Source organism: Bufo gargarizans, chromosome 5 (genome assembly GCF_014858855.1).
Source record: "Bufo gargarizans isolate SCDJY-AF-19 chromosome 5, ASM1485885v1, whole genome shotgun sequence".
Classification (NCBI taxonomy): Eukaryota; Metazoa; Chordata; class Amphibia; order Anura; family Bufonidae; genus Bufo; species Bufo gargarizans.
The window spans coordinates 137,319,264-137,333,224 of record NC_058084.1 but is presented as its reverse complement, the minus strand read 5'-3'; the positions used below and the strand labels follow the sequence as shown (position 1 = coordinate 137,333,224).

Genomic DNA, 13,961 nt, shown 5'->3' with positions numbered 1-13,961 from the left:
TTGGTATAAAATTGGCTGCCTTGTCTGGCTGTGATATTCCTAAAATTTCAATGCAAGAAATGCCATATTTTCGTGAACTTGATGGAGAGGCTGCTTAGTTTCTTGATGTCTAGGGCTGAATTAATTTACCTTTCCAAGCTCTGATCCAGCTCCAGGCACGTAACTACCATAGAGGCAGACCATGCGAATGCTATAAGGGCCCAGGGCAAGAGGGGGCCCAGTTGGGGTCATCTAAGGGGTGATCTGAGGCTGGGGGTCTGATGGGGGCTGATCTGAAGCTGGGTTAGTCTGATGGGGGCTGATCTGAGGCTGGGGGTCTGATCTGAGGCTGGGGGGCCTATTGGGGGTCTGATCTGAGGATGGGGGTCTGATCTGAGGCTGGGGGTCTGATCTGAGGCTGGGGGGTCTGATGGGGGCTGATCTGAGGCTGGGGTGGTCTGATGGGGTCTGATCTGAGGCTGGGGGGCCTGATCTGAGGCGGGAGGCCTGATCTGAGGCTGGGGTCTGATCTGAAGCTGGGTTAGTCTGATGGGGGCTGATCTGAGGCTGGGGGTCTGATCTGAGGCTGGGGGGCCTATTGGGGGTCTGATCTGAGGCTGGGGGGGTCTGATCTGAGGCTGGGGGGTCTGATGGGGGCTGATCTGAGGCTGGGGTGGTCTGATGGGGCCTGATCTGAGGCTGGGGGGCCTGATCTGAGGCTGGGGGCCTGATCTGAGGATGGGGGGCCTGATCTTAGGATGGGAGTTCTGATGCGGGTCTGATCTGAGGCTGGGGAGGGTCTGATGGGGGTTTGATCTGAGGTTGGGATGTCTGTTGGGGGTGTGATCTGAGGCTGGGGGGTCTGATCTAAGGCTGGGGAGGATCTGATGAGGGTCTGATCTGAGGCTGATGTAGGCTGGGGTTTTTTTTTAATTGAAGCGCAATTTATGTACCTTACTCCTAAGTCACTTATATGTTGGCCCTCGGCAGCATAAAGGTTCCCCACCCCTGCTCTAACGAAACGAGTTTTGGCAAACGAGGCAGTGGAAAAAATGGCGCAAGGGTCATTGAAAGGGGTTTAGGCGGAAACTTTTCTGTTCTATGTGGGGGGCCTGGTTTGATCCTTGCTATGGGGCCCTTACTTCTCTATGTATGCCACTGTCCAGCGCTGTCACTCTGTCCTCTTCCATGGGGTGCAGCCATGAAGTATTGCTTTGGCTGCAGTGGTGACACACCGCTGCAGCCAATCATTGACCTCAGCCGTACACCACTGAGGCCAGTGGTTGGCTGCAACAGTATACAGGATGTCACCACTGCAGCCAAACCAATTTATCACAGCTTTAGCCAGGGTGAATAGGACAGAGAAACAGGTCTGGATCTGATGGGGCTTGGGAAAGGATTTTTGTTTTTGATTATTTCAACTGGCTCCCAGCAGGAAAGCTCTGTAATAAAACAACTTGGACAAACCTTTAAATATATATAATTAAAGAGCATTCAGTATTATTTGAATACAAGTATAATGTGGTAAGAATTTTTTATCTTATTTGATTACAGTAAATGTGTTTGCCATTTACTCTCAGCATTGTTTGCCAGGATTAGGCAATATTAGAAAAGCAACACAGATTATTGTTTACCTTTCCATGTAATTATCAGGGTTTAGGAGAACAGGAAACATTTTGTGTGTGTTAAACAAGCTCAATTGATGCACTAGTCCCCTGTGTCCATTGGTTTCAAATCACGTACATATGTATATTTTCAGCTGTACTTACTAGTGTGTCCATCCTCAGATTTAAAGTAAAAGTTGGGGCTGATTACAAGATGACATTAGAAGATGCAAGCTTATCCGGGACATGATCGGACCTGACAATAAACTGGTATGAACAAGTAAACAAGGTGTTGATATAGATATCTATGTCCGCTCTGAATCCACCCCTGCTGGCATGTGGGTGTACAAAGCAAAAAAGTAGCAACCATCAGAAAATAAATCTAAACTCACTATTCTTTTCCAGTCCATTTCTAATGGTCTATCCTCAGGATAGGCCATTTATATCAGCTGTTCTACAATAGTTCCAGTGCTGAAACTGCAGCTAAGGCCTCATGCACACGACCGTTCCGTTTTTTGCGGTCTGCAAACCGTGAATCCGCAAAAAACGGAAGCCGCCCGTGTGCCTTCCGCAATTTGCGGAACAGAATGGGCAGCCCATTGTAGAAATGCCTATTCTTGTCCGCAAAACAGACAAGAATAGTACATGCTATATTTTTATTGCGTGGCCACGGAACGGAGCAACGGTTGCGGACAGCACACAGAGTGCTGTCCGCATCTTTTGCGGTCCCATTGAACTGAATGGGTCCGCATCCGACCCACCAAAACTTCAGCTCGGATGCGGACCAAAACAACGGCCGTGTGCATGAGGCCTAAGTCTGTTGTGTGTAGTCGGGGGTGGATTGGCCATAGACCTTACAGGGAAATTTCCCGGGGGGCTGCATGGACCCTCTTCACAGCCGGCCAGTGGAAGTTTTTGGGGATGTCTTTTGTGCTGCTATCGGTATTTTATGATGGATTGTGGTATTTGGCTCTGTTGGGGTGGTATAATGTGCCACACATTGCTGACCCTGCCTTCAATCAGTTTGTACCCAACTACAAAACGGGGCCACTTTTAGTATTTTTTCCGTGACCATTTTAAGTTCCCAGTCTGCCCCAGGACAGGATGGAGCTGGAAATTATAGTGCTGCTCCCAATGTAGTAAATAGGGGCAGCTACTGTAGAACAGCTGATTGGCAAAGGTGTGGGGTGTTGGACCTCGCCGATCAAATACTGATGGTGGGGGCCAGAAAATATCTTTAAACAGAATTTCCCAATAGTGTGAAATGATTCAAGCATGTCAATAAGGTAATACAAGGCACTTACTAATGTATTGTGATTATCCATATTGCCCCCTTTGCTGTCTGGATTCATTTTTCCATCACATTAAACACTTCTCGCTTCCATGGCTACGACCACCCCGCAGTCCAGCAGCAGTGGCTGTGCTTGTACACTATAGAAAAAAGTGCACACTCCTGCGGCCCCAGCTTAATGGAAAAATGAATCAAGACAGCAAAGTAGGAAGTATAGACAATCACAATACATTAGTAAGCGCCCTGTATTAACTTTGTCTACATGAAAAATTCCATTTGCTGAAGTTAAACAACATTAATGGGCTATCCAAGGTTATCCAAGAGAAAGGCAGACCTCCCAGAGTGGCCAACCCACAGTCATACTTACCTGGCCCCTACAGCTGGGTTCAGCGCAACGCGAGGGTAGCAAATCAACCACTGCGGCAAGTGATTGGCTGCAGCGGTCACATGCCCCCCATCGATGGATGTTGATCTCAGCACGGGAAACAGAGGAAAAACCATCCTGGGAGCATCAGTCGCCAAACCCAGTGGTGAGAACCAGATAAGTATGATCTCTACCGCGGGTTGGCCACTCTGGGAGGTCTGACTCACTCTTGGATAACCCCTTTAAATTGTGAAAAAAGAAAATTCACAACTTCTGTTTTTACCTTGCCTAAGATGCTTGATGCAAACCAGAGATGGGATGTAAATGAAGCGATTTCCTGGGTAAAAGAATTAGCTTTGTTCAAACCCCTATGGATCGAGGAGCCAACTTCACCAGATGATATACTTGGTCATGGAACCATTTCCAAGGTAATGAGTGCAGATACATAAACTGTTAATTTCACACATGACTGTCCCATCTCCATGAATTAAGATAGTGCTATAAGGCAGGGAGAGCATAGCTACACCGGGTGAATAGGTACTAGCTGCATCTGGACCTGGGGCCAGTCTACAGTCCTAATCAGAGAGCGACAGCTATCTTTGTATGTAAACCTATGTAGGCTAGACTGTCAAGGACTCCTAAGCCCAGACTGAGCAAAGGTTTAGATCAATAAAATATGTTATACTGAATCTTTTCCCATAAAACTATATATCAATCTGCTCAGCTCCTCCTGCTCTATAACACGCTGTCTGCAGAATGGACTGCAGTTTTAATGTAAATTAGTAACATTGCAATATATAGAATGACTACATTAACAGCAACTCCATTTATAACTCTGTTTTCTTCCGTTCCTACATATCTATGGGGCCTTTTGGGCCCCATCAGGCACCAGAACGCAGATGCAATAGTTCTACACCCACTTATAGCTAGGCTCCATCTTATGGCATTTTTTTTAATTCATGGAAATTTAAGTTCAAGTTATACTTAATCTTTTCCCACAAAACTATATATTTGAAACTTGAAACAATGGAGGATTTTCCCATTGCTCCAGCAGCAGTACAATCCTATTCTGTTGCCCTAGATTTGTTTTGTTTGAGGCTGCAACATTGAGCATGCTGTATGCTAGATGTCAATCTTGGTCTCTTCATGGACTCATCTGATCACATTACTGTCACGTGCCATTCCATTCATTCTCTATGAAACTGCTGGAGATAGAAGAGTACAATGTTCTGTTATGTCTGGCAGTCCCATGGAGAAGGAATGAAGTGGCACAGTGCATACTTCATCTGCTGCTCCATTCATTTCAAGGTACAGAAACCCCAATCTCATGAGACCTCCACCAATCTAATAGAAACATATACCATAAGCACTGTGGCCCAGATTTACTAATGTGTCTGTCAAATTGGCACACCTAGGGTTTCCACACATTTTTTCCGACATGTTAGAAAAGTATTTGGACGTAGTGGAAAATGGGAAGAGCTTCACAGGAAAGGGGCAGGGCCCAAGGTGCACCATTTTGGTGCAATTCTGTCTGAAGTAAGCCAACCCATAGAAAAGAGTCAGAGAAAAGTGTCTACCCCTGCACCAGATTTATTATCCAGTCTGAGCCCCTCTGATACAAGTGCAAGTCTAAGCTTACTCTAAGCTTTTTATGATTAGTTAATCTGGGCCTGCTTATGTAAACTAGACAACATAGTCAGCAAAGGATTCATTTTTGTCAAAGAATCACACTACCGTAGCATACTTATAATTTTTTAGTATGACGGACGCATTGTGGAAACAAATGATTCTGTGGTCAATATGCTGTAGCTAAAACTGCTTCAAAGTGATGTTATTTCTTATTTAGGCTCTAGCACCCCTGGGAATCGGAGTTGCTACAGGAGAACAAGTGAGTGCTACTGTACATATTAACGGGGCTGCCATGTGACAGCTGCAGATAGACTACAGGAATCTGAGAGGTTAACAGCTGCAGACTTGGTGACCCTTGATCAGAGGGACTAGATTAAAGGCAGACAGACAGGAGACTATTCTACTTCTTGAACTAAGAGCCCAGCTAGCAGGGCAGACGAAGAAGTCTATCAGAAGGTAGCCTCCCTAGCAGCTGGATTTAGAAAACACTTATAGTTCATGGAATTATACTGTATACTACCTTAACGATTCCATAGAAATGCTCTAATACTTAACAAGTAGCTATTTATTGTCATTTAGTGGGTTCTCCTTGACTCTGAACCAATGGTTTGGGGTCAGGAGAGTCAAAACCAATGATCAGGTAAATAGGCATACTGTACAAGTAAAAAAGAAAGAAAGTGTTCTAGGTCCAGCTCCAAGCTCCCATCTCCGCCACATCTGGTTCCCTGTTGAACTGAGTGGAAGTGTGACAAAGGAGCTTAGCTTTGGACCCAAAATGTTCTGCAAAAAGTAGTCATTTTTTTAACTTCTACATCATGCCCCCCACCCCGACCACTGGTTCCAAGTCTCAGAGAAACCCTTTAATTATTTACAGACAGATGGAAGGGAGTGTGACTGCAGCATCAGACTACACAGGGTATGGCAGACACCAGAGGGAAACATAGGACTATTTAGGAGCTGTGGATACAATATCAAAGGATATTTTCAATCAATTAGATTTTTAGATGTGTTGGAGCAATAAAAAAAAAATGATTGGAAAGTTGTATATTGGGCCTTTAAATAGCCTAAAAAGAAATGTATGGCTTGTTCACATCTGCGATGAGATTTCCGTTCTTGTGGTCTGTCAGAAAAAAAAACTAATTGAATGACGGATACAAACAGAACATATTCCCTTTATATCTGTCATCTATTAACTTTCAAAAACAAAAACCTCTGTTCCGTCACACATCGGTTATTTTTGTCTTCTGCTCAGCTCAGATGTTAAAAAGCTCTTAAAGGGAACCTGTCACCATGTAAATAGAATGTAATCTGCAGGAAGTATGTTATAGAGCAGGAGGAGCTGAGCAGATTAATATTGTGTTTTCTGGGAAAAAAGATTACATTTATATTCCTGCTCATTCTGGCCTTTGAAGTCCAGGAGGCGGTCCTATCAGTGACTGACAGCTATCTCTGTATACAGAGTCATAGAGGGCAGGATGTCACTGATAGGACCGCCTCCTGGGCTTCAAAGCCCAGAATGAGCAGGAATAGGTATAAAACACAAGTTTTACTGAATCTTTTCCCACAAAACTATATATCAATTCTGCTCAGTTCCTCCTGCTCTATTACATGCTGCCTGCAGCTCAGACACCATATTTAACATGACAGGTTCCCTTTAAGTACAGGAATATTGTATATGGCACCAGTTCTAAAGTGCTATATAAAGATTATTATTATTAGACTATAATTATTAGACCACGAATACACCGTTGAGTCACATTATTATGACCATTTCCTACTTACGCATAGCTCATGAAGGAAGTCACGTGGGGTGAGCTGGCTTGGTTGGTATATAAGGTACATAAGGGTGGACCAACAGGCTACAATGGAGAAACGTCAGTTCAGCAAACCTGACTACGTATGGGTCTCCGAAGCAGAAGGAATAATGACTGCACCTCTTCTAACGAATTGGCAGAAAATGCTTATATTTTCACAGCAATGTTGGAATTATAAATCCGCTGATTAGCAATGGGTTGCCTTCTCTGATGAGTCATGTTTTCTGCTTCATCGAATGCATGGACATTGGCATGTCAGGCAAGAAACGTCAGAGAACAAACACCCTGCAACCATTGCTGGAAGAACACAAGCTGGTGATGGCAGCATTATGGTCAGGGAAATGTTTTCATAGCATTTACCGGTCCCATTCATCCATGTGGAAGGCACATTCAACCGATTTGGGTATGAATCCATCCTAGCAGATCACGTACACCCATACATGCTGATTGTCTTCCCTGGGGCACATGGGATCCTCCAGCAACGCATTGTGACATGTTATACAGCTGGAAATGTCCGACATTGGTTGGAAGAGCATGAGCGAGACTTCCAAGTACTACCCTGGCCTCCTAATCCCCAGGCTGGAACCCAACTGAGCATCTGTGGGACCACTTTGACTGTCTTGTTTGCTCCATGGATCCTCCGCCTTGCACCCTCCAGCAGCTGTGAGACGCACTGCAGTCATCGTGGCTCCAGATACCTGTGACAACCTACCAGGACCTTATTGAGTCACTCCCAGCCCATCCAGCTGCTGTCCGTGCTACACATGGTAGTTACTGGATATTAGCTGGTGGTCATAATAATATGACTGGTCTGTGTATTTACACAAAGAGAAATGCTTAAAGTTGGGTTGCGTTTAATAAAATATTTAAATTTGAAGCCTGATTTGCTGAAGCCTTAAAGGGATTGTTCACTCCTTTACTATTGATGGCCTTTCCTCAGGATAGGCTATCAATGTCTGATTGGCAGGAGTCTGACACCCAGACAATCAGCTGTTTGAGAGTAGCTCCAGTGTGGGGACTACACAGCTCCATCCATTCTGCAGTGAACAGAGCTTGTAACTGCAGCACTGCTTCCATTCACTTCATTTGGAGCAGCACTGGAGTACCACTGGAGTGGACACCCCCTTTAATATCTTCAACCTGTTTTTACCATTATTTCTGAATAGTATGTCTTTGTATTTTTCTTTGCTCAGTGCCACAACAGAGTAATGTTTAAACAGTTCCTACAAGCCCATGCCCTTCAGTATCTCCAGATCGACAGCTGCAGACTGGGAAGTGTGAATGAAAACCTTTCTGTTCTGCTCATGGCCAGGAAATTCAATAGTAAGACTATAATTATAATCCAGAAACAGCAGGGGATACACAACTGCTACAGGACATCAGACAGTCACATGTTCAATTCTCATATTATATATTTTTACCAATATATCAGCACTCCGTGCTGGTGGACCTATAGGGGGTCATTTACTATTCTGAAATACATCAAAATTAGGCATATTTCAGGCGCAGATGACGGCGCAATTCTATCTGCGACTTCTCCCCTCTTGCGCCAGGTCTAAAATTGTGGGCGGAGGGGCCGACAGGCCCGTCTCAATCATCATTTTCTATGCCTGTGTTAGGCGTAGAAAATTGTCTAAATGTAAGACAGCACGGAAGCTGTCTTACATTTAGAACTGACGCTGGATGCGCCGAAGTTATGGAGAGGCCTGCGCCTCTTCAGAACTTCAGCAGATCCTCCACCAGCTATACGGCTTTATTAAGACCGGTCCAGTCTTAATAAATGTGCCCTATAGTTTTTTTTTTAAGTTGTGCTTATTAAAGGTGTTTTCCATGGATATCATATCATTAGGGTCTGACACTCAGCACCCCCACTGATCAGCTGTTTGAAGAGGTGTTGTAGACGTGCTTGGTATTTCAGCTCAATCCTATTAACTTGAATGGGACTGACCTGCACAAAGGCCATGGGACTTCACAGGCAGGGGCCACAGTGCTTGCCCAAGTGCAGCAGCCCTTGCCACCAGCTGATCGGCAAGGGTGTCCCAAGAGTCAGACCCCCAGAGATCAATAACTCGTATGAAGAATTGTTTATTAATATTTTGGTCCCCAAAACACTATCTTTATAGATGTTGAAGCTATTTAAAGGGGGTTATCTGACTCTTTGTAACTGATAACCTATCCTCTGGATAGCTTATCAGCATCTGATCGGTGGGGATCTTACAGCCAGGACCCCCGCTGATCATGTTTGAGATGGCCCCGTTGCTTCTCTGAGCCTCTCGATGCTTACCCTAGGCCAGTGACGTCATGACCATCAGTCATGTGGCCTAGGTGGAGCTCAGTCCTATTCAAGTAAGATAACCCCTTTTAAACTTTTACAGCGCTACAAATTCCCTGCCTCCCTTCACAGACATAGGGCTAAATAATATTTTGGCTGCCTGTCTCGTTCTAGGGGAAGGATAGAATTTACAGAAGACAGGACACGCCCCTATGATGTGTATATTGTCCAATAGTGCAAATAGACAGGGTTTGTTTTCATAAAAAAAAAAAAAAACATCAATATTAAATTCAGTAGATAATGTACAAACCAATCTACAGTAAACTTGAAGTTTGCATCAAGGGTTTAGAATTTGCAGTGCGCCGGGGCACAGGGGAGGCACAGTGGTAGGAGCTAGAGAGGGTGGGAGTGGTGGCGATGGCAACAGGTATGATTGTAGTCCTCTCGATGGCTAATCCCTCCCTCTAGTGCTACCTGGGCCACACATGCAGTGAGTGGAGGGACACAACCCTTCTTCCACTCGGGGCACACACACTGCTTTGGGGTCTCCTGCCTGGTGGCTGGGGTGCACTTGGTGTTAGGCAGATGAGCAGTAGGATGCAAGGCAGGAGGGCATGCAGTAAGGTGCAAGCATGAGGGTTGGCAGATCATGGAGGCAATGACAGGGCCCGTGTGGTTAGAATAAGTAAAGTCTCACTTTTACTCTCTTATACTGTGACTCTCTGTCAAAGTATAAATCTATTCAGCGGGTACTGTCTTGAGGTATTTCACAGAGTAGGTTTTTCCCAAAAGCTGTACTGTATAGAGAAGGTGGCAATGATGGTACTCCCTGACTTGAGTCTCTCGCTAGATACACTATGGAATCTTTCCAAATAATAAAGTTGTGCATTCACTCTCAATATAATTTCTGTAGTTCCCTTCTGCAGGATGCAGTCCTTCAATGGATGACCATTCTTACTCAGAAATGTGATGGGTGCCTAAAGCAATTAACCCTTTCAACATGCAGTAAAATCTATTGTCATATACAGTACAAACCAAAAGTTTGGACACACCTTCTCATTCAAAGAGTTTTCTTTATTTTCATGACTATGAAAATTGTAGATTCACACTGAAGGCATCAAAACTATGAATTAACACATGTGGAATTATATACATAACAAAAAAGTGTGAAACAACTGAAAATATGTCCTATTCTAGGTTCTTCAAAGTAGCCACCTTTTGCTTTGATTACTGCTTTGCACACTCTTGGCATTCTCTTGATGAGCTTCAAGAGGTAGTCACCTGAAATGGTCTTCCAACAGTCTTGAAGGAGTTCCCAGAGATGCTTAGCACTTGTTGGCCCTTTTGCCTTCACTCTGCGGTCCAGCTCACCCCAAACCATCTTGATTGGGTTCAGGTCCGGTGACTGTGGAGGCCAGGTCATCTGGCGCAGCACCCCATCACTCTCCTTCATGGTCAAATAGCCCTTACACAGCCTGGAGGTGTGTTTGGGGTCATTGTCCTGTTGAAAAATAAATGATGGTCCAACTAAACGCAAACCGGATGGAATAGCATGCCGCTGCAAGATGCTGTGGTAGCCATGCTGGTTCAGTATGCCTTCAATTTTGAATAAATCCCCAACAGTGTCACCAGCAAAGCATCCCCACACCATCACACCTCCTCCTCCATGCTTCACGGTGGGAACCAGGCATGTAGAGTCCATCCGTTCACCTTTTCTGCGTCGCACAAAGACACAGTGGTTGGAACCAAAGATCTCAAATTTGGACTCATCAGACCAAAGCACAGATTTCCACTGGTCTAATGTCCATTCCTTGTGTTCTTTAGCCCAAACAAGTCTCTTCTGCTTGTTGCCTGTCCTTAGCAGTGGTTTCCTAGCAGATATTCTACCATGAAGACCTGATTCACACAGTCTCCTCTTAACAGTTGTTCTAGAGATGTTTCTGCTGCTAGAACTCTGTGTGGCATTGACCTGGTCTCTAATCTGAGCTGCTGTTAACCTGCGATTTCTGAGGCTGGTGACTCGGATGAACTTATCCTCCGCAGCAGAGGTGACTCTTGGTCTTCCTTTCCTGGGGTGGTCTGCATGTGAGCCAGTTTATTTGTAGCGCTTGATGGTTTTTGTGACTGCACTTGGGGACACTTTCAAAGTTTTCCCAATTTTTCGGACTGACTGACCTTGATTTCTTAAAGTAATGATGGCCACTCGTTTTTCTTTACTTAGCTTTTTTCTTGCCATAATACAAATTGTAACAGTCTATTCAGTAAGACTATCAGCTGTGTATCCACCTGACTTCTCCACAACGCAACTGATGGTCCCAACCCCATTTATAAGGCAAGAAATCCCACTTATTAAACCTGACAGGGCACACCTGTGAAGTGAAAACCATTTCAGGTGACTACCTCTTGAAGCTCATCAAGAGAATGCCAAGAGTGTGCAAAGCAGTAATCAAAGCAAAAGGTGGCTACTTTGAAGAACCTAGAATAGGACATATTTTCAGTTGTTTCACACTTTTTTGTTATGTATATAATTCCACATGTGTTAATTCATAGTTTTGATGCCTTCAGTGTGAATCTACAATTTTCATAGTCATGAAAATAAAGATAACTCTTTGAATGAGAAGGTGTGTCCAAACTTTTGGTCTGTACTGTACGTGTGTTTAACTTAGCAGCTCACTCTAGTGCAGCATTTAAAATGGTTCTCAACCTTCTGTAAATATTCAATGCTTTCTTTCTATATGGGGATAACTCTTAGTAAAGTTACTTTCTGGCAGGTCTCTACTTTCAGGAATGGTGTTATCTGGATAAGGCTTCTTCTTATGCCTACTTTTCATCAACACAAACATACTAGCTTTGCTGGCTACACACTCTCTACTTTACAATCCAGGGGTATCAGGGCCAGACTCCAGTCTCCTGGCAACTAAATAAAGACTGACAAGTTAACTAGTTATTACCTATATACAACCATTTAGGATGCTCAGTGCACAAATCATCATCACAGTAAACATTTTGAAATGGTGAATCTGAATATAAACCTTTTAGCAGTGAATCACAGTGTTAACCCTTGAGCAGTGAACCACCAGTTCACTTCAATTTCATAATGTCTCATAACACAGCCCATAGTTAAGCACACAAATGGATTAATGATTCATTGCCGGATAGAAAAGACATGTTAATTGGCATTATAAAAAAATTAATTAAAGGGGTTGTCCCACAAAAAATATTCTAAATTTTTTGAACCAGCACCCAGATCTGAATACTTTTGTAACTGCATGTAGTTAAACATTTAGTATAGCCACTGAGTTATTCAACAAGGTGTATCTGTATAACACCACCTGCTGTTTGTGCTTTTCCTTATTTCCCTGTCCACCTTGCTAAAGTGGTCACACATCCTGAGTTCCACTATTCAACTGCCCCAGCTATATCTACTGTTAGAAGCTGTGACAGTTACAGGGAGAGACCTAGAGCAGATAAGACATGCCCCCTAAACTGTGATAGGAAGAGAGCTGTAGCAGTAAAGACACGCCCCTGAGGTATGATAGGGAGACAGACGTAGCATAAAGGACATGCCCTGAGCTGCCAATTTGAAATAAACCTAGCAGAGAAATTGGGGTAATAAATGTGGAGATCTCTGGATTCAAGAGAGATACAGGGCTGGTTCTAGCTTTGTTAGAAAGACTATCAAATATTATATGATTTATATGATGTCTGATTTTCATTTTTTTTTTTTTTACATTATTCTTGGGTTAAACCCTTTAATACAGTTTTCTACAATTATGCTGGAAACAGCCCTTTGATCAGCAGCGCCGCCTACCTGTTTACACAGCTCTTCAGTCCCAACATGGTCACTGATGGAGGGGCAAGTGACCAGATCCATCAGTGCTTGACATCGGTAACTATCGCATATGCAGTGTTATCCAATGGAGACTGCTGATGGATGGGTCTGGTCACATTCCCTCTATAAGTTCCATGTTGGGACCGGAGGGCTGTGTAAACAGTGATGCAGATATACACTAAAAACAAGGGGCGGCGTGGCTCAGAGGGAGACAACAACGTATTACTGTATATTACAAATTTGATCAAAGTGCTGTTTAATGGCCAAATCCTTTAGATCACCATCTGGCCCTGTATATAGGCTTTGTTGTATTACAAATGGGTATCATATGCAGTAATGAAATTTATTTGGAGGCAAAAGGGAAGGGTGAGTACATTTTACAGCTTATGAACTCCAGGAAATGAAACTTTCTGGTAACAAATATTCCACCTCCTAATTGTTCAAGAGGAATTGGATGACAGCACACAATTACGATTTTTAACTCCTTTCTGGACCACTGCCGTACATGTACAGTGGAAGTCTGGTATTCACACATGGCGCACGCTCAGAAGCAGAGCTGGCAACATGGCCGCTGGATGCCAGTTTTACATAGCAAACACCAGAAGCTAATGTCTGTGATAGGCGATAACACCAATCAGACATTTAACCCCAATTTTGATCACGGCATCTGATTAAGGGAGCCGTTCATTTGATGTGGTAACCTCAAACCTTAGGAAGTGTCGGCAGGGCTCCTTAGGAACGTATTTAATCTCCCATACTCTGCAATGGTATTTCAGTGCAGTCTATGGGAGAAACAATTAGATGAGCACGTTTAAGTTCCCTAGGGGAAAAAAGTGTGGAAAAAAAAAAAGTTTTAAAATTTATAAAAATTCTAATCACCCCCCTTTCTCTATATTAAAAATAGACAAAAAAAAATGACAGTACCATGCAACTGGCTGTCACGCTCGCCGCTGTGATTGGATCGCGGCACAGCCAGGGAGAAGGAGACGCCCATTGAGAAACCCTGGCGTCTCCTCCTCCCTGTACCAATGATCAGTATTAGCATACTGAGCGGGAAAACTATGGGGGAACACAGTGGGGCGCAGGAGCGAAATCAGGGTGGCAGCATCAGTGTGGGGTACCCTGCAGGTAAAGGTATTTATCTCAATTAGTAAAAAAAAACATGAAAAGTCCTCT

General features: G+C 44.0%; 1 protein-coding gene across 1 annotated transcript in view; it reads left to right on the top strand.

Annotated features, from left to right (window-relative positions):
- Positions 1 to 13,961, top strand: part of ENOSF1 (enolase superfamily member 1) — a 74,309-nt gene that overhangs the window by 54,517 nt on the left and 5,831 nt on the right. The window contains 5 exon segments of the mRNA XM_044294865.1: positions 1,767 to 1,789; positions 1,792 to 1,853; positions 3,532 to 3,666; positions 5,085 to 5,126; positions 7,875 to 8,004. Coding sequence (XP_044150800.1) covers positions 1,767 to 1,789; positions 1,792 to 1,853; positions 3,532 to 3,666; positions 5,085 to 5,126; positions 7,875 to 8,004 — 392 coding nt within the window.